The sequence below is a fragment of the Ceratotherium simum genome, chromosome 22, assembly GCF_057802395.1.
Source record: "Ceratotherium simum simum isolate JZ-2026a chromosome 22, ASM5780239v1, whole genome shotgun sequence".
Taxonomy (NCBI): domain Eukaryota; kingdom Metazoa; phylum Chordata; class Mammalia; order Perissodactyla; family Rhinocerotidae; genus Ceratotherium; species Ceratotherium simum.
Window position 1 is genome coordinate 7,254,267 of NC_141921.1, and position 21,785 is coordinate 7,276,051.

Genomic DNA, 21,785 nt, shown 5'->3' on the forward strand with positions numbered 1-21,785 from the left:
CCTATCCTGCGTTATTTGTCATCATAGCATTCATTGTTTTCAAAGTATATCATTTATTTCATTGTCTGTTTCTCCCCAATAGAAAGCAAGCTCCATAAGGCAAGAATTTTAACGATTTTATTCCGTGTCTCGAGTTCCAAAAGCCTAGAAAAATTTAAAGACTTAGCCATCAATACCTCTCCTTGCTTCAAGTCCTTCTCCACTCATTCATATATTCTTTTCATGTTCTGGGATTTCTTGCTCCACGGTGTCAGTATATTGCTTCTTATTAACATGTTAGTTGCTTTTTATTTTTGAAGTATGTCTGTTTCAGTTACATTTTAGATGACTGCCCCCCAAAGGCCATTACAAGCAGAAAAAACTTTGGGAAAAGGGACTTGAGGGCAGCAGCCTGACACGCTGTAGTTGCTCGCTAAAAGTTGGCTGAACTTAATGCTAACTGTGGACTCTAGCCTGTGCGGGAGCTAAAAAATGTTTTCGCCTACAAAAGTGAGCACATCTACACTGGTCTTTTAAGCAGTTTCTTAGGCCTTGAGGTCGAAACTACAGTACGCGATAAAGCGGAGAAGCCAAGGGCTATTTCTGGCGTTCAGATTAGCTCAGCTTCATTCCCGAGCAGCTTCCATCCGGCGGCGAAGAAAAATACTTCCGGCGTTCTGCTTTTTTACGTGCTGAGTCACGCCCAAAGGCTCCGCCCCGGGTCTGAGAGGCAGGATGCTCAAAATATGACATGAACGGAGAGAAAAACTTGGGAATTCATTTTCTTCACTCGCTTCTCAGTTTTCTCATCAGGGGAATATTTTTCTCTGAGCCGCAGAGCACCATTCAGTGGCTGCAGCCACAACCAACTCCCCACGTACGTCATAAACACGGAGCGGCCGCTCAAGCTCCCTGCTCCCGTCGTCCTCCGCGCCACTCTCCCCGCCTCTTCTTCCTCGCCCCGCCCACCCTAGGTTTCGAAGAGCTCGCTGGGTGCTCTGAGAATCCGGCCGGGTCTCTTTGGTTCCTTTTATTTCTTGTTCCCATTGGTTGCTTACGTGCGCGTGACTGCTCTCTTGCCTCCTGATTGGCTAGGATTAGTAGCGTCATCGGCGGCTGAGAGGGCGGGGGATGAGGAAAGTTAGCGTGGGGGAGACCGGGTTGGGGGAGGGGTTCAGGCCTGTCCTTCCCCGCGGCTGCGGCAGCACCAGCGCCGGCCGCCACCGCCTCTGGGTCGCGGAGAAGGAGGAGCGGCTGGAGGAGTAGGAGGAGGAGGTGGGCCCTGGGGAGCGGGATGCCCATCGCTCCGGCTTGGTGGTGAATGCTGAGGAGAGTCACGGTTGCTGCAGTCTGTGCCACCGGGAGGAAGTTGTGGTGTGAGGCCGGGCGGGAGCTCGGGGCTCTGAGGAGAATTGGAGCACGGGGTCGGTGCGAAGACTCGGTTGCTGTCAGACCCTGTCGTAATCTGATCATGCCTGGAAGGAACAAGGCGAAATCTACCTGCAGCTGCCCTGACCTGCAGCCCAATGGACAGGATTTGGGCGAGAGCGGCCGGGTTGCCCGTCTAGGAGCCGATGAATCTGAGGAGGAGGGACGGAGGCTGTCTATCAATAATGCCGGAGACCCTGAGATCGTGAAGTCTCCCAGCGACCCCAAGCAATACCGGTGAGGGAGGAGGTTTGGACGGGGAGGAGAGCAGCGTGCGGGCCTCTGTTGCGTCCATCACTTCTTGTCTCCGTATCTCCCGAAGGAGCAACAGGGGCGCACTTCCCACCCCCAAATACTTCCTTGGATGGAGGTGGCAAGGGCAGTTAGGGGCTTCCATCTGGTGTCAGCTAGACAAGTGGGAAATCTTGGGTTCCACAAGGAATCAGAATGTCAGAATGGGAAAGGCTGTTCTAGTAATCTTGACATTGGCCTAAAGCAAGAAGGGAGGTTTCTCGGAGGAAGGCACGCTGGATGGTGAGGGAGTCTTGGTATTATATTATGAGGAAAGGTTGAATCAGTTGGGGGTTTTAATTTTGGAGAGGATGTATAAGGGGCATATTATCGCCATCCACAAATATTTTAGATGCCCTTAGTTGAAAGAGGGGTAGAACTAATCGGTGGAAGTTCCTAGAGTATGATGTGGTTTCAGTAAAAGAATTTAGGCATCAGAGTTGGCTTAAGATGAAGTGGTTTGTTTCCATGGGTTGTTCCTCATTAATGGTTGAGTGACCTCTTCCAAGAATATTTTAAAGAGAATTTGGGTCTCAGTTGGGTGTGTCCTAGAAGACTTGTAAAGTTTTTTCTAATCCTGAAATTCTCTACTTTTGGTTTATGGGAATCCTCTAAACATCTCTAATAATTGGTGGCTCAGTCCCCACCTGAGTATTTCCTTCAGCGGTAGCTTATTTCATAGAATGTCATGACTGTGATGTATTTTAAAGATTTTTTTATTTTTTTTTTAATTTTATTTATTTTCTCCCCCAAAGCCCCAGTAGATAGTTGTATGTCATAGCTGCACATCCTTCTAGTTGCTGCATGTGGGACTGGGCCTCAGGATGGACGGAGAAGTGGTGCCTCGGTGCGCGCCTGGGATCCAAACCCGGGCCACCAGCATCAGAGCGCGCACACTTAACCACCAAGCCATGGGGCCGGCCTGTGATGTATTTTAAAAAGAGACCATATTGTCCTACAACTTCATTTTTACAGGTTGAGGAAATTGAGATCAAGAGGGTTTGCTTCATCCTCAGTTACATTTCTTTTTTTTTTTTTTTAAAGATTTTATTTATTTTTTGCCCCCAAAGCCCCAGTAGATAGTTGTATGTCACAGCTGCACACCCTTCTAGTTGCTGTATGTGGGACTCGGCCTCAGGATGGACAGAGAAGTGGTGCCTCGATCCGCACCCGGGATCCGAACCCGGGCCACCAGCATCGCAGCGCGCGCACTTAACCACCAAGCCACAGGGCCGGCCCCAGAGTTACATTTCTAAATAATTAACAAGGCTAGTATGAAAATCCTCTTCATCTGACACCAAATCTAGTGCACCACTTACTGATATTTATAAAATTCTTACTTATATTGAGTTGAAAGCTGAAGGATTCTAGGTCCCAATTTGTTATAAGCCCCTACACTGTTAGAGCAGGAAAGAACCTTAGAATCCTTTCCACTCCCCACTACCCCCATTTGACAGCTGACTGAAACTGAGGTCTAGAAAGAAGTGATTTAGCCCCAAGTTTAAGACTGGTCTAATTTCTTCTTTCACTCCAAGTCTAGAGATTAACAGTACACGACTTTTTGTACTCTTTTTCCCAAGTTTACAGAGTCAAGAGATTTTTTTTGTGTGTTTGTGTGTGTATGAGAGGAAGATCAGCCCTGAGCTAACGTCCATGCTCATCCTCCTCTTTTTGCTGAGGAAGACTGGCTCTGAGCTAACATCTATTGCCAATCCTTCTCCTTTTTTTCCCCCAAAGCCCCAGTAGATAGTTGTGTGTCATAGCTGCACATCCTTCTAGTTGCTGTACGTGGGACGCGGCCTCAGCATGGCCGGAGAAGCGGTGCGTCTGTGCGCGCCTGGGATCCAAACCCGGGCCGCCAGTGGTGGAGCGCGAGCACTTAACTGCTAAGCCACGCGAGCACTTAACTGCTAAGCCACAGGGCCGGCCCAGGGTCAAGAGATCTTTATGGATGTGCTAAGTTTTCTCTTTTTCTTGTCAAAGATGTGGTTGTATTAGTAATATGGCAATAAGCAAGTTGAAACGTTAATAAAAGGTGCTTGGTTTTTGCCTTCCAGATTAAATGTTCAATAACAGCTTCAGTTTTTTTCTGCCTACATAAAGTTACATGATAACAGCTAATGTTTATAGAATATACACTATGTGTCAGATACTATTCTACCTGCTTTAGAGATATTATTTTGTTTAATGACCTCATTTTCGGCAAATTCATTTGGCAGGTACTTGTTAAGTTCTATTGTGTGCCAGGCACTGAGCTATCTTCAGTCATTTCTGAAACTTGGTCAAATATAACTTAATAACATTTTATTCTGTGTGCTAGGCATACAAAGATGATTAAGACAGTCATTTGCTTCAGGGAGCTTCCAATGTAGTAGAGGGATACAGACACATAAAAAAGGTAAAATTAGGTCGCTGAAGTTTTATAGAAGCCATACTGGAAGTATATGCTAGGTATATTGGGGAATAGAGCAAGGAATGGTGAACTCCACCTGGGGAGAAAGTTAGGAAAGACTTCCAAGAGGAGATAATGCTTAAGAGGTATTCTTTGAGTAAGTTGTTGCATTTCTGTCTTTATGTGGTCTTTGTCAAATCATTGTCCTTCTTAGTGTCTCGGTTTTCTTATTTTAAAATCAAGGGGGTTGATTAGAACAGCACTGTTTTCCAGTAACTGCCTCTCTTTTCAAAAGAGCAGGTCCACTTTTATCTGTCTAATATACTGAAGTTTCAATAAGATCTTTAACGAAAAGATTGTTACTTTAAAATAAAGGTGGAATCAATACTAGATGATTTTTAAAGACTTATCCAACCTAAGGTTAAATTCTGTGAATTTTTCTAACCAGAAACAGACATGAGGCATCTGCAGCCTAGAGAGCTGAATTATCCTTGCAGGACCCACTCAGATGTTATCTCTGTGGAGACTTTCCAGGCAGAACCAATCCCCCCTTTCACTCTATTTCAGTAGGGCTTTGTACATGGTCTATTTTATTTTATTTTATTTATTTATTTATTTGTGAGGAAGATGAGCCCTGAGCTAACATCTGTGTTGATCCTCCTCTTTTTTTTTTTTTTTTTTTTGCTGAGGAAGACCGGCTCTGAGCTAACATCCATCGCCAGTCCCCTTCCTTTTTCTCCCCAAAGCCCCACTAGATAGTTGTATGTCATAGTTGCACATCCTTCTAGTTGCTGTATGTGGGACGTGGCCTCAGCATGGCCGGGGAAGCGGTGCGTCGGTGCGTGCCTGGGATCCGAACCCGGGCCGCCAGTAGCGGAGCGTGCGCACTTAACTGCTAAGCCATGGGGCTGGCCCTACATGGTCTATTTTAGTATGTATATGTCATTATAATCATGTGTCTTTTGAATGTGTGAATAAGCACCAGAGATGGACCTCATTGAAGGAATATTATGGTGAAATAATGCCTGGAAAGATTTATTTACCAGTCTGCATTTATTAAGTAATAGCCTGTGAAATTTTACTTCTTTAGATGTGTAGTTTGTATTCAGCTTTTTTGAAATGTTAAGCATAGCTTCAGAACATCTATTCTGCTTTTTAAGGGATCTGTATAAATGCTTGGTAAGTGTTGATTTCTTTTTCCTCTGGAAGGGTTAAGGGACTCCAGGTTGGGAACTATTGTTCAAATCTTTATTGGTGTAAAGTGGAAATTCTAGATGGACAGGATTAATGGCAGTGCAGTCTAAATAGTAAGTTATTTTAATAATGAAGAGCGCTTAGGAAGTTTGGATTGACTTAAATAAATATAAAACACTTTCCATGTTTACCCGGTTTGTAAAAAGCCATGTATTTCTATGGCTGGGGGAAGGGAGCAGAACATATGAAAAGGTGCGTAGGCCTCTGAAGGGTGAACCCTTTTAATTTAAATTTTGGTCAAGCTGTTACAAGTGAGGAGATGGTTATCTTAATAAATTCTCAATACACTCTAGAAAATAATAGAAGCATGCTGAATAAGGTACAGGTTATTTCTAAACATTTATTATGTTGTTTACTATTGTACACTGATGAATAGAAGGAGGTTCACAATCCAAGTGAGCAGGACAACTGCATTGAGAACACTTAACATCTGCTGGCTCTCCAAATAGGAGTGGAGTGGCTCACTTCTGAGCAGAAGCTTTAGGCAAATCTCAGATGTCAGAAGAATATACATCAGAGAACTTTTTTTTTTGTATTGGATGAGAAGAACATGGGTTTATTTGTTGATCTTTTCAACTAAAACCTCTGGAATAGTAATGCTTTTTTTCAGTATATGAGGCAGCAATTGCATTTGTAGTATATATACACATTAATAATAAGACCATAGAATCTTAGAGCTACAAAAGAAATCATGTACTTACATGTATATAAATTCTAGGAACTTGACACCATCCCCAATCCCTTCGTCTGATACCTGAAGCCAAAACTCGATTTCGATTGCACCCTCTTAATCTTGTAATGTAAAGTAGAAGCAAGCTAGGTCTTACTGTATGCGATTCCAGCTCATTTAACAAAGTAAGTTCATGTAAGGTTGAAATACATTAAATATACTGAATACTAATATGCCTTTAACAAATGTATCTTTGTTACCGTTTGTTAGACTGATTTCCACAGTGTGGGCTGGTAAGAACAGGAAGAACATTCTTAACTAAAATGTTTCTTTTGGGAATAAGATTTAGCATTAAAAAGATCTCTGTTTTTGAAGAACTGAGCAATGGTAAGAGCTCTCTTGCCTTCAAATAATTCTAGTCCATCTACACTCTGGGTGGAGTCAGAGAGCAGATACTGAAGCAGAAAAGCATGAAATGTAATTGATGCTACAATGCGTGAAGTATGGCATTTTTAGTCATTTGTGTATCTAGTTTCCCATCTCTAGTTATGTGACCTTGAACACCTTAACTAATCTCTCTAAGGCTAAGGACATAGAAGAGCAACTCATAAACCATTGAAATTGAAAAAGAGCAGCCAGGAAGCAGGAGAAAAACTAGATGATAGTGGCTTTTTTTTTTTTTTTTAAAGAGGACCCAGTGGAGGAGAATGCTTTAAGCAAGGAGTGATCATTGTTAGATTATACTGAGAAGTCAGGTAATATAAGAACTGAAAAGAGTCTTTTGGAGATCCAAGAAATTATTCATTCCTGGTGAAAGCAGTGTTAAAGGAATGGTAGGGAAGCAGAAGCCAGATTGTAGTGAGTTAAGGAGTGATGAAAGCAAGAAATTTTAGATAGCAAGGTAGACATTTTTAAAGAAGTTGGGTTTTAAAGGGGAGAGGAAGGGAGGAGGTTTTAGGAGAGAGCAGTATATGGGGTCAAGGGAGAGTTTTTTCAAGATAGAAGAGACATGAGCAGGTTTATTGCCTGAGAAAAAAAGAATCAGTAGAGAGGGAAAGGTTGAAAATAACAAGAGATACTAGATGGAACAAGATCCTTAGATGGTAGTGAGGTGACAGAATCAAGAATATTCACAGAGATTGATTTTAGAAGGAAGAGAAAATTTCTTCACTGAAAGTGGAGGAAGGTATAATGAAGAGTGTGGATGCAGGCAGTGAGGTGTTGAAAATGTTCTTGCTTTATAGACTTTTTGTTCTGTAAGGTAGGCGTTGAGGTTTACTTAAGTAGTCCTTTAAGAAGTTGTAGGGGAAGTACAGATCTTCCTTGACTTACAATTGGGTTATGTCCCTATAAACCCATTTAAGTTGAAAATATCTTGAGTCAAAAATGCGTTTAATTTTCAACCAAACATCATAGCCTAGCCTAGGCTACCTTAAATGTGCTCAGAACACTTACATTAGCCCACAGTTGGGCAAATTATCTAACACAAAGCCTATTTTATAATAAAGTGTTGAATAGCTCATGTAATTAAATGGTCATATGGGTACAGAATCTGGTTGTAAGTCTATCAGTTGTTTACCCTTGTGATCACCTGGCTGGCTGGGAGCTGTGGCTCGCTGCCGCTGCCCAGTATCACAACAGAGTATCGTACTGCATATTGCTAGCCCAGGAAAAGATCAAAATTCAAAGTACGGTTTCTACTAAATGCGTATTGCTTTCGCACCATCATAAAGTCTCGAAAAATTGTAAGTCAAACCATCGTAAGTTGGGGACTGTCTGTAGTGGGAAACCTAGGGGAAGCCTTTAGGGGTGAAGGTTTGAAGTAGCTAATGTAAAGAATGGATGAAGTGTACTTGGGAAATACTAAGAGAGAAGTTGTGGGTTCTTGAGCATGAAAATGATGTAAGTAAAGCAGTGTTTTAGGAAGATTAATCTGAAGGTAGTAGCTCAGATCCATAAGATGTGGCAAGACTGGTTCAAGAGGGAATTAAAATTGTGTATTGAATGATGTGCACTGATATATATGGTACTACTCTTCTTCTAATTGATGTGTTCCCCTCTTCAATTTTCTTTTTGTTTTCCCCTTATTAACTCAATCTAACAAATGTAAGCTAAGCTAAAAACCCCTGAGTATGGAGATCATATATGTTTTGTTCACTCAGTGTCCAGCACATAGTAGGTTCTCAATATTTGTAGAATGTATAAATGCATGAGTGCCCATATACCATTTTCATGGAACCCTTTGAGATATTCTGCCAGAAATCTTTTAGATCAAATTTGCATCCTGGCCAGTTTTAAAAAATAATTACTTGAATTTCAGAGAAAACAAGTATGAATAGGCAGATTGCAGAAGAAAAAATGTGAATTATACAAATAGTAATATATATGGTGATATTGTAGTATATTTAATTCATGTAGATGCTTGTGGTGCTTGGCACATAGTGAGCACTCAAATGTTAGCTATTTGTTTTAATATGTTGACATTTATTAACTGATATTTGCAGCACCATTTGTGATAGCATAAAATTAGCAACAACTTTATTGTCCGTTGATTGCCTAAAGATTAAGTTATACAGTTCTACAATGAAAATAATATATAGCTATAGAAAAAGAGAGATGGTTTTATATATTGATATGGAAAGATGTCCTGTGATTTATTGTTGAATGAAAAAAGCCAGTTGCAAACCAAAATATATTGTACAATTCCATTTTTAAAAGGAAACCCCCCAAAACAACACCTCCCATTATATGTTTACCTAAAATAGCATTTTTTATGTTTAGATATGTACAGAAATGATTAGGAATGATATTCAGCAAGCTTTTTTCTTTTTTTTTTTAATTTTATTTATTTATTTATTTATTTTCCCCCAAAGCCCCAGTAGATAGTTGTATGTCATAGCTGCACATCCTTCTAGTTGCTGTATGTGGGACGCGGCCTCAGCATGGCCGGAGAAGCGGTGCGTCGGTGCACACCTGGGATCCGAACCCGGGCTGCCAGCAGCGGAGCGCACGCACTTTACCGCTAAGCCACGGGGCCGGCCCAGCAAGCTTATTTCTCTAGGGAAAGGAAGGAAGGATTTGACTTGTATTATTTACTTTTTAGTAATTAAAAAAGATCAACCAATAAATAAAAATATTATATGGTCATCGTAGGAAATTAAAATAAGAAGAAAATTTTAAAAATTCCCCACAATCATTCCACCCAGCATTAACCACTCAACACTTTTTATAATTTTTATTCCTTTTTGCTATGCATTTATAATTTATATATTTAAAAAATTGTATAATACCATATTTAACAATGTCATGAACATTTTCTTATTGTTTTTGAATATATTTTGTCTACTTTGAAGTCCATTGTGTAGATATACCATAATTTAATCATTATCATTTTATGGGATATTTAGATTGTCAAATTTTCTTTACCTAAGAAGCCTGTTTATTCCCAACTGAATCCTTTGGATGTGGACGCAATCATAATGGGTTTGGTAGATATATAGGGTAATCTCTGGTGATCTGGTCTGTTTCTAGGATATTCTCTAATTGGGAGACCTAACAGACAAGACCATGTTTTATTTTGGGACTTCCACTCTGACATAGGTCTCATATTCATACTGTTTCCCAGAATGAAGTCAATCATTAGGCCTATCCAACTCACAGGAAACTGAGTAGATTATAATCCCTTTCTAGTATTTTGGGGGGGGGGCACTCAGTTACATGGCTGGACCAGTATTAAACTGTTTTCAGAAGGGTTGGAAGTAGATTGTCATTTGGAAAGTTCACTTGGTTCTCTGGAGAGGTGATTAGAGAGATTTTACATTTTTATTACCACCACCACCAATAATCTTTCTTCTCCTAATAGTTGGTATTTGTGGAGTGCTTACTATGTACTAAGTACTGTTCTAAGGAGTTTACATAGATTATCTCATTTAATCTTTACAATAACCCTATTAGATAGTGCTCTTATTACATGTTAGCCTAAAATGCTGTTCTGTGAAAAAACATTTACTGAGCAGGTATTGAGCGCTAATTAGAGTGTAAATGGACTGTGCTCTCTCATTTGGTTCATTCTAAGCAAACTTCTTGCCATGGCAGAAAAGGTCCGAAGCTCTCCATTTTTCAGTTCTTAACTTTCTAGCTTCGTCTTGTGTTGTGCTGTTTTGTTTTCCTTTTCTTGGCACATGCTGTATTCTTTGGTCATGTTTGCCTTGTGAATTCAAGCATTACCTCCTCTGTGAATCCTTTCTGACTCTCTCTTCCTTCAATCTTCCCCTCCCACATGTGAATTATTTACAATCTTGAGTGCCCCTGTAGCAATTTTTTTCAAACTGTTCCATATTTTTTAAGTTCAATTTGTCTTTCCCCTCTATTATGCTGAAATTTTTGTAGGGAGGGACTTTGTCTCTTTGAGTCTTTGCATGCCTTCTCTTCTGTTACTAATAAATCAACTGTCTATACTCCTATCTAAGACCCATCTCTCTACTTGTGCACTAGATCTCATCCCCTCTTTATTGATCCCACCCATCAATTATTCCAGTAATTGTTCCCCTTCCATTCTGCATCAATTTCCCCCTTTTACTGGGTCATTCCCATGAACATACAAATATGATGTAATTGTTCCTATTTTCAGGGGAATAACATTTCTTTACTCTGCATCCCCTCTGAACTATGCCCTTCCAGCTACTCAAGTTTCTTGGTTTCCTTTATAGCAAAGCTTGTTAAAAGAGTTGTCTGTACTCGCAATTTGCAGTTCATCTATTCTCATTATTTCTGGAACTCAGAGTGGGCTTTTGCCTCTATTGCTATACCAAAATAGCTATTTTCAAGATCACCAATAACCTTTACAATTAGTCAGTTCTCAAGTTCTTATCTTACTTGACCTTTCAGTATCATATGACACAGTTGGTCATTCTTTCCTTCTTGAAATGTTTTTTACAGTTGGCTTCCAGGTCATACTGTTCTTAGTTCTCTTTCTGCCTCATTCGCAGGTTCCTCCTTATCTCCTTGACCCCTCAATTTTGTAGTGCCTAGGGCTCAGTCCTCAGACCTCTTCTCTTCCCTGTCTACCTTTGCTCCCTGTGTTACCTCATCCAATCTCATGGCTTTAAATAGCACCTTGTATAAAATAACAATTTTACTCAGGTTTTCCACCCTATACTCTTTCTTATTCTTATATTCCTTCGTAGCACTTATTGCTATTTGATATACTATATATTTACTTGTTCATGAGAACAAGGACTTTGTTTTGTTCTCTGCTGTATCCCCGGTGCCTAGAATAGTGCCTGTCTCATAGTCTCTCCCTCCCATCTCTGACTCCTTCATCCTTTTCTCCTCTGGCCTGATTGTTATATAAGGATATATTTTTCAGTCTTTTTTTAATCATTTTATTTCTTGCTTTTGTTTCAGATCAAAAAAAATTTTTAAGAAATAAAATCATACAGATACAGTTGAAGCTCTTTGATACTGCCCCTTCCATCTCATTTCGGACTCTTTTTCCAGTGTTAACCGTTATCTGAATTTGGTATATATGTCATTCTTGTGTATTTTTTATACTTGTTAAATATACACTTATCTGTAAACAGTGTATATTATTGCATGTCTTAAGACATTGCAGAAATAGAAATTATATCACATTGGATTCTCATAACCTGCTTTTGAGGGGGGGGTGGTTTAACATTGTGTTTGAGATTTGTCCGTGCTAATGAGTATAATACTAGTTATTTGTGTGTTAGGTCCTATTTAATAATATCTTGTATGAATACATCATAATTTACTTACCTGTTTTCCTATTACTGGTCATTTAGATTATTCCCAATTTTCTCTTATATTTAATTTTATGATTATGCCATAATTTATCTTTTCTCTGATTGTTGGGCATTTGTTTCCAGTGCTTCAGTGAACATTTTTATGCATGATTCCTTGTGCACATATTTGAGAGTTTATCTATATACGTGTAAGCATATACCTATAAGCAGATACCTAGAAGTGAAACGACTCATTTTTAATCTTACTACATACTGCCAAAGTACTCTTCTAATTGGTTGTACTATTTTACATTTATACCAATAAAGCATTAAAGTTCTCACTTCTATACATTCCTTCCAACTCTTGATATTGTTAGATTTTTTAAAAAAATTATTGAGAATCTGATCTGTGGGAAATATTTTTCTCTTAAAAAAATCTTTTTGTGTTTGTGTTTTCCATTATTACTAATAAGATCATGCATTATTTCATGTTTCCTGGCCATTTGGATTTCTTGTTTTATGAACTGCCCATTTTTCTATTGGGCTGTTTCTTTTGCCTTTTTAAATTGACTTGTAAGAGTTCTTTATGTATTTTGAATGCTAATCCTTTGTTGGTTATGTGAGTTGCAAATATATTCTCTAAGTCTATATAGCTTATTTTTACCCTTTGTTTATAAAGTCTTAAAATTTAATCAGATTTATTCGTTTTTTTATTTATGGTTTGTGCTTTTTTCATCTTATTTATTTTCTTCTAAAAGTTTTACAGTTTTGCTTTTTACGTTTGGGTAAGGACCTAATTTTATTGCCGTTTTTAAAAAACATGGGCAACTAGTTGTCCAAGCATACCTTTTGAAAAGTCTATCCCAGAGGTCACCAAATGTTTTCTGTAAAGGGCTAGATAATAAATACTTTAGGCTTTGTCAGTCAAGAGGCAAAATTAAAGAAATTGTGTAGGTACTTGCAACAAGAAAGAAAACAAATTTCTGCAAATTTTAATAAAATTTTTAATTAAGTTCAAAATATAATAATAGTACTTTTTTAGTAATACAGGTCTACCAGTGAGAAGAGTGAAATTCTTTTTATTGCGATAACATTTTGCTTTTTGGGGGTTCATAGTTAGTGTTCTCTGTCATCAAAGTTGATTGCAGATGTTCATCTGTTAATACTGATTTGTAATGAGATTTTACATATTTCATCTTTGAAAATTTATTTTCACACTGACAGATACTGCCAAATACTGATATCAGTCCATGAGAATATGATTTTAATTGAGCATATTCATCACTTCGAAGGCATTTATAGAATTCTATTAAATTCTTTTCTGATATTTTTGCCTTTTAGCATGTCATTATATTGTAGATTAATCACTTCTGATTGAAAATTAAGTGGATGCTCGTCAGTTGCACAGTTAAATAATGAAATAAGGAAATTTCCTCTGTGCTTGCGCCATGGTCTGCAAAACACTGCTGGAACTGTAGTTTGCTTGGAAAATATATCTGCTGCAAATTTGTGTGGGAATGGAGATATGGCTTCTTGTTTTAACTTTTGACGGCACAGGAAATGTATAAAGCAGCTTGCCATTACTTGTGTTTCTGATAACATTAGTTGTTGAAATGACTTTACCATGTTTTGCATATAAGTGCTGTTTTGTAATTTTGGGTTGAATTCATTAAGAAACGTTATCAAGTCTGCAGCAAAAGCTAATTTCCAAAGCCATTTGGTGTTTGATAATAGTTCTTCAGAAAAATTTCAGTCTTAGCCTGAGCTCAAAAAATTGCAATAAAATGGTCCCATTGCTAAGCCATCAAACACTAAGCCTCTACAGTAAGGGCAATTCAAGATATTCAGCTTCTATTTCTGACAAAAATTCACGGAACTGATGATTGTAAAGTCTACAAGAGCAAATGACACTACTGGTTCTCTGATGCATGATAGAGTCAAATATTTTCTGCAGAGTATTGCTGTTGAATAAGAAAGTGAAGAATCATAGGCTTGGAAATACCTCACAGAAGGCACATTTGTCCAACTAAACCTTTTTTTCTGCTCCATACATATTTTTACCAACATTAGTGGTAACACATTATATTCTGCTTCAGGTTGTACTGTATTCTTGTTTTATCAACCTCTTAGAAGATATTCTTGTCTGTATTTCTTCCACACAGAGTATTCATAGAGGCTAATTACTTAGTCACTTCAAACTTGGCACTGACTTCTTGCATAAACAACAACTGAGCGGTGTTGGTAACATCTGTTGACACATCAGGAGCCAAAAATCTTGACATCATTTACCTTGTTTTTGACTGATTATTGATATTGTTACTAATGCTCAACACTTTGAGTGATAGTTCTCACCAAAAAGGCTAATAGTCTTAAGTTTGTTTTCTCTGGATAAATTTCTTCCACTGCTACAAACAAACACAATCTAACTCATCATTGGTAAATAGCTTTCCTTGCTTGGCTAACAAATGAGCCACTCAGAAATTTACTTTGGTTACAGTCTCATTTTCACTTTTAATTTTTTGTAATGAGATATTTCATTTTAAATTTTCTAATTTTTCCGATAGTTGCTTTCCTATGAGTTGAGAATATTGTAATGAGTGCTTAGTCTAGTAATAACGTTTTATTCTTTTAGCACAGCTATAATATTACATAATTAGCATAATGCTTTGCTATTTAATTTGGTAACAAAATCCACACTAAAAGTGTGATGTTTGAATTCCATTTTTCCCTTCTTTCCTTATTTTGACATGATGAATATGCACTACTGTTGGACATGATGAATATGCACTACTGTTTTAAAAAAAAAAAGTTGTACAGTGATACATGTGGCACTCGAAATGCTGTTGAGTTATAAATGCATTGCTGCAGTTTTTAGAGTATGGAACAGCAGTGCACAGCAGTGAAAATGCCACATATGGTCTCTGTCACAGCTACTCAGCTCTGCCATTGTAACTGAAAAGCAGCCGTCGACAATACGTATATGAATGAGTGTGGCGGTATTCCAATAAAACTTTATTTATGGACACTGAAATTTGAATTTCAGATATCACAAAATATTTTTCTTTTATTGGATTATTTTCAACCATTTAAAAAAGTAAAAACCATTCTTAGTTTGAAGATCATAAGCTGTAGTTTGCTAATTCTTATTTATCTTTTTTCCTATAGTGCCAACTCTGTCATATGTTAGGTTTTTATATATGCATGGATCTTTTTTTCAGGGATCTTTATTATGTTCCATTTTGTTGATTTCTTATTTCATTATATCATGGCCTAAAAATTCATATTTTACCTGTAGAGAGAGTTTGTCAAAGAATCTTCATGTATGTAGACTAAAAAAATTGATTTCTTACTGTTTCCATTTATTTTACTTGATACAAATCTTAAATTAATCTAGCTATGTTGCTAAAATCAATAATTTCTTTATTAATTTTTCATTAACTAGGTCTTTTCTGATAATGAAATTTAGATCTAACTCTCACTTTTTCTACCTATTCTAAAATAGGTCCCAATTTTGGGGGGACCAGAGATGGGGGAAGATTGGCCCTGAGCTAACATCTGTGCCAATCTTCCTCTATTTTGTATGTGGGACACTGCCACATTATGGCTTGATGAGCAGTGCGTAGGTCCGCGCCTGGGATCTGAACCCATGAATCCTGGGCTGCCAAAGTGGAATGCATGAACTTAACCACTACACCACTGGGCCAGCCCATCCCATTTTTTTTTGATAAACCAATATTCAGTATTTATAATATCAAAATGTTGTTCATACTGAGATATGTAGTCTACTACAATTACATTTTCTTTCTTGAACAACTTTGTTTTCTCTAGAGTTAAAATTGCCTTATTTTTTAAAACAGCTGTATCGAGATATAATTCACATACCTATAATTCACCCATTTAAAGTGTACAACTCATAATAACAACAACAAACACATAGAGGCAGAGATTGGATTGGTGGTCACCAGAGGAGAAGGGGCGGGGAGGAGGGCAAAAGGGATAATTAGGCACATGTGTGTGGTGATGGATTGTAATTAGTATTTGGGTGGTGAACATGAGAACATGATATAATCCATGCAGAAATAGAAGTATAATGATGTACACCTGAAATTTATACAATGTTATAAACCAATGTTACTGCAATAAACAAACAAACAAAAAAAAATAAAGTGTACAACTCAGTAGCTTTTAGTATATTTACAGAGTTGTACATCCATCATCACAATTTTAGAAATTTTCATTACCTTAGAAAGGAATCCCATACCCCTTAAACTTGTTAGCCTCCTCAGTTCCCCCATCCTCACAGCCCTTGGCAAACACTAATTTACTTTCTATCTCCCTAGATTTACCTATTCGGGGCATTTCATATAAATGGAATCATGTAATATGTCATCTTTTGTGATTGGCTACTTTCACTTAGTATGGTGTTTTTGTTTTTTTTTTCGTTTGTTTGTTCTTGCGGAGGAAGACCAGCTCTGAGCTAACATCTATTGCCAATCCTCCTCCTTTTTTTCCCTTTTTCTCCCCAAAGGCCCAGTGGATAGTTGTATGTCATAGTTGCACATCCTTCTAGTTGCTGTATGTGGGACGCCGCCTCAGCTTGGCCAGACAAGCGGCGCGTTGGTGCGTGCCTGGGATCCGAACCTGGGCTGCCAGTAGCGGAGCACGCGCACTTAACCGCTAAGCCATGGGCCCAGCCCTAGTATGGTGTTTTTAAGGTTCATTCATGTTATAGTGTGTATCAGTACTTAATTTCTTTTATTGCTAATATTCCCTTGTATAGATATATAATATTTTATTTATCCATTCAACAATTGATGGGCACTTTCTGGCTTTTTTATTTTTTTGGTTGAGGAAGATTTACCCTGAGCTAACATCTGTGCCAATCTTCCTCTTTTTTGTATGCGGGTTGCTGCTACAGCCTAGCCACTGCCGAGTGGTGTAGGTCCACACCTGGGAACTGAACCCAGGCTGCCGAAGTGGAGTGCCCCGAACCTAACCACTAGGCCACGGGGCTGGCCCCTTGGCTTTTATGAATAATGCTATGAACGTTTATGTACAGGTTTTTGTGTGGACATATGTTTTCATTTATTTTGAGTATGTAATAAGTAGGAGTAGAATTGCTGGATCATACGGAAACTCTGTTTAACCGTTGGAGGATCTGTCAGACTATTTTCCAAAGTGGATGTACCATTTCACATTCCCTCTAGCGGTGTATGAGAATTCCAATTTCTCTTCACCCTCATCTACACTTGTTACTATCTGTCTTTTTTTTTTTTTTTTATAATTTTATTTATTTATTTTTTCCACCAAAGCCCCAGTAGATAGTTGTATGTCATAGCTGCATATCCTTCTAGTTGCTGTATGTGGGACGTGGCCTCAGCATGGCCGGAGAAGCGGTGCGTCCGTGCGCTCCCAGGATCCGAACCGGGCCGCCAGCAGCAGAGCGTGTGCACATAACCGCTAAGCCACGGGGCCGGCCCACTATCTGTCTTTTTGATTATAGCCATCCTGGTAGGTGTAACGTCGTATCTCATTATGATTTGCATTTCCTTGATGGCTGATGATGTTGAATATCTTTTCATGTGCTTATTGGTCATCTTCTTATCTTATACTATGTATATCTTCTTTGCAGAAATGTCTATTCAAATCTTTTGCCCATCTTTATTTTTTTTTGATTGAGTAGTAATAGTTCTTTGTATATTCTAGGTACAGGTCTCATTAGATAAATGATTTGCAAAAGTTTTTTCTTGATGATATCTTTTGAAGCACAGAAGTTTTTAGTTTTGATGATGTCTAGTTTATTTTTTCTTTTGTTGCTTGTGCTTTTGGTGTCACACCTAAGATGCCTTATTATTATTTTTGTTTAGTACCCTTCATGATCTAATATGAATTCTACCCTAATTCTCTGCCAGAGCTTTAAAACTTCTTTATGGTCAAACACATCAAGTAGTCTGTCAATTCAACTATTTTCTTGTATCTTCATTCCTCAAACAATCTAGAATGTATGTTCTTCAGTTCTAGGAAATTTTCTTGAGTTTTCTTTGCTAATTCTTCCCTTCTGTTTTTTTTCTTTTGAAACTACTATGTAATGTGAGGAACACTGGTTCAGTGTGGAGGGACTTTACTATGGTAACATTCTTAGCTTCTTTCTTTACCTTTTATTCCTCGTCAATGGAGGAGTGACTTAGCTGATTAGTGAGTGCAGTAGAATGACCTGGGGCATGCTCAGCTTAACCGCTTCATCTCTTTCTTCATTCCGGTCTGCAGACTGCAGTATTTTGGCATATTCTTGGCCAGGACAGTAAACAGTGCAGGACAAGCTCTACCTTTTTGGGGGAAATAGTTCTGTTCTGGCAGATAACTTCAATTCACAGTGTGTTAGCAAGCCGTTTCCAAACCACTCTTAAGCCATGTTCTTCAACCTAGCGTTTTATCTAAGATAAAGCTGACATTTTGCTCTATTTGTCTGTTCCCTGTGTCTTTCTCTTGTTTGATTCTGAAATCAAGTGCAGAGGTGCTTTTTTTTCAATTGTGGTAAACTATAAATAAGAAAAGAGGTGCTTTTTTTTAAAATTATGGTCAACTATACATAACAAAATTTACCATTTTAACCATTTTTAAATGGGTACGGTTCATTGGCATTAAGTACATTCACATTGTTGTGCAACCATCACCACCATCCATCTCCAGAACTTTTTCATCTTCTCAAACTGAAACTCTGTACCCATTAAACAATAACTCCTCATTTCCTCTTCCTTCCAGCCCTGGGCAGCTACCATTCTACTTGATATCTATGAATTTGACTACTCTAGATACCTCATAAAAGTGGAATCATTCAACATTTGTCTTTTGGTGTCTGGGATATTTCATTTAGCATAATATCTTCAGTATTCAGCCATGTTGTAGCGTGTGTCAGAATTTCCTTCCTTTTTAAAGCTGAATAATATTCTGTTGTATGTATATACCACATTTGTTTATCCATTCATTCTTTGATAGACATTTGGGTTGTTTCTACCTTTTAGCTATAGTAAGTAATGCTGCTATGCACATTGGTTTATAAATCCTGTTCAAGGCCCTGCTTTAAATTCATTTGGGTATATATCCAGAAGTGGAATTGCTCAATCACTTGAGCTCTCCCGGTGTATTAGTATTGCTTTGTAACAATCCACCTTAAAATTTAAGTGGCTTAAAGCAACAATGATTTATTATTTACTACAGTTCTGTGGGATGGCTGGGTAATTTTTTTGTTTTTCTTACCTGGGGCTCACTTCTGTGGCTGCATTCATTTGGTGGGTTGGCTGGAGCCAGAGGGTCTAAGATGGCTTCTTTTTGTGAGGAGGACCAGCCCTGAGCTAACATCCAATGCCAATCCTCCTCTTTTTTGCTGAGGAAGACTGGCCCTGGGCTAACATCCATGCCCATCTTCCTCTACTTTATATGGGACGTCGCCACAGCATGGCTTAACAAGGGGTGCATCGTTGCGTGCCCGGGATCCGAACCGGTGAACCCCGGACCGCCGCAGTGGAGCACGCACACTTAACTGCTTGTGCCACCAGGCCGGCCCCTAAGATTGCTTCAGTCACATGTCTAGGGCCTTGGTGAGGAAAACAAGAAGGTGGGCCTTCTCTCTGCATGTAATCTCTCCTTATTCACAGTCTAGTTTGAACCTCTTTACATGATAGCTGAGTGCCAAGAGAATGAAGGCAGAAGCTAGCTGCAAGACATCTTGAGGCCTAGGCTCCAGGAGTCACACATCAATTTCAGCACAATGTATAGGGCAAAGTTGACCAAGCTAGCCCTGATTCAAGGGATGGGGAAAAATAGACTCCAATTCTTGCTGGGAAGATTGACCACATCACAGTGGGGGCCATTATTAAAATGATCAGTCACACCTAATAATCTAACAGCTGGTGCAAAAACTTTGAGAAACGAGGAAGGACTGCAATTTGAGGAGCAAAGTGGGATTCTAGTGGGTCCTAAATGGGGTAGTTTGGTATTATGTTTTAACAAGTAGAGAGGCATATGGATATTTTGAGCTTGGTAAAACTAAATTTTACCATGCAGTGAGTATGGTCAGCTTTAAACTAACGCAGCTTGCGTGAGAAGGCTGTAGCTGACTCAGGCAGGCTATATCAGCTTTACCATATGGGCTCTTCTAACTTCAGAGTTGCAGCTGGCCTAGAGTTATAGGCAAAGCTAAACAGGGATTTGATTTTTTTAATGCTTTGGTGGGCATAACAATATTTAATGCTTTTATTGACTTCTTAAGCCAGGTCTGCAGATTTAAACTGCAAAGATGTCTGAAGTTCCAAATGTGCTATAGGGTAATTAATAACTAAGTCTCTAGCCTTAAATTGTTAATTCCAGGTCTAGACAGACAGTGCTAAATCTTTTTAGGTTAAAAGAGGGTACTTGGGGGGCTTACTTCGTAATTATGTAACTTGTCACAACCTCCTCTGTGGTCTTAAGTATTTTTGGATTTAAATACATGAGCTATTCACTGTGGTAATTTTAGTGACTGAAAGTGGCTTCTTCACAGAAGGTTGGTTTATTTTATTAAGGAACAAATAAAAATGAGTGGGTAGGTACTTTATTATAAAGAGAAAAATACCATATTCTTGATTCTTGGACATGGTTTGGAACATCTACTTCAGTCTTTATTGTCAGTATAGGAGTAGTAGGAGAATGACCAAATAAAGAAGACAGGTTGAATAAGCTAGAAGAGAGGTTTTCTTAGAGGAAGATTGACATCTTAGAAGAGTCCCACCTCTCCAAAAAATGTTATGTATATTTATACACACACATACACACACACACGTAAATATTTGAGCCCACATTGTTTAGGGGGAGATAATGAAAAGTTATGTAATTACAAAGCCCCCTCCAGGTACCCTCTTTTGACCTAGAATGATTTAGCACTGTCTCTCTAGGCCTAGAAATAACAATTTAAGGCTAGAACTTGAGTCACTAATTATTTTCTCTGTATATATGAAAATGAGGTCTCAAAGGCTATGTAGTATGCTATGGTATGGCTTTAGGATAATTTGTTTGCATATCCTCCTATCTGTGGACATTTGGGTAATTTCCAGTTTTTCCCTATCATAAACGTTGCAGCAGTGAACTTGGTTGACATATCTTTGTGCTTGTGTGTGAGTATTTCCATAAGATACCTAGAAATGAAATTACTGGGTTAAAAGATATGCAGAATTTACATTTTAAGAAAATAGATATGGCCGTATTCCCCTCCAAAAATACTATACCAATTGAGACTCATAAGCAGTGTGTGAGAATACCGTCCTCTTGTCAGTACTGGATAGCAATAATTGTTACTTATTTATTTAGCTAATTTGCTGGATGAAAAATATTTCAGTGTTTTAATTTGATTATCTTTGATTTCTAGTGAGGTTCAGCATCATTTATCGGACATCTTATATTTCTTCTTGAAATGTTTGTATATATTTTTAAGCCTATTTTTATTAGTTTTTATTTGTTTGCTCTTATTGATTTGAAGGAACTCATGTATTGTTAATATTTTCTCTCAGTATGCAATTTGGTCTTTGAGTTTGTTTATGATGTTTTGTTTTAGAAAAGTTTTAAATTAGAACATAGTGAAATCTTTCCATTTTTTCCCTTTGTAAGCTTCTGGATTTTGTGTCTTGTTTAGCACAAATTTTCTTCACCCCAATATTATTATTATTTTTATTTATTCATTTTTTTCTGATGAAGATTAGCCCTGAGCTAACATCTGTTGCTAATCCTCCTCTTTTTTTTTTTTTTTTTTTGGTGAGGAAGATTAGCCCTGCACTAAGCTCCATTGCCAATCCTCCTCTTTTTCCTGAGGAAGATTGGCCCTGAGCTAACATCTGTGCCCAGCTTCCTCAATTTTTTTATATTGGGACACCTGCCACTGTATGGGTTGATAAGCGGTGCATAGGTCCGCACCCGGGATCCGAACCTGCGAATCCTGGGCTGCCAGAGTGGAGTGTGTGAACTTAACCACTACGCCACCAGGCCGGCCCCTGCCCCA

At 38.4% G+C, this 21,785-nt stretch overlaps 1 protein-coding gene across 2 annotated transcripts in view; it reads left to right on the forward strand.

Moving 5' to 3' along the window:
- The first annotated feature begins 1,147 nt into the window (after positions 1-1,147).
- NRDC (nardilysin convertase) overlaps positions 1,148-21,785 on the forward strand; it is a 101,291-nt gene continuing 80,653 nt past the window's right edge. The window contains exon 1 of one of the 2 annotated variants that reach the window (XM_014793780.2): positions 1,148-1,644. In XM_014793780.2, coding sequence (XP_014649266.1) covers positions 1,301-1,644 — 344 coding nt within the window. In that variant the 5' untranslated portion in view covers positions 1,148-1,300. The remainder of the gene's footprint in view (positions 1,645-21,785) is intronic. The other variant, XM_014793781.2, reaches the window with a different exon arrangement.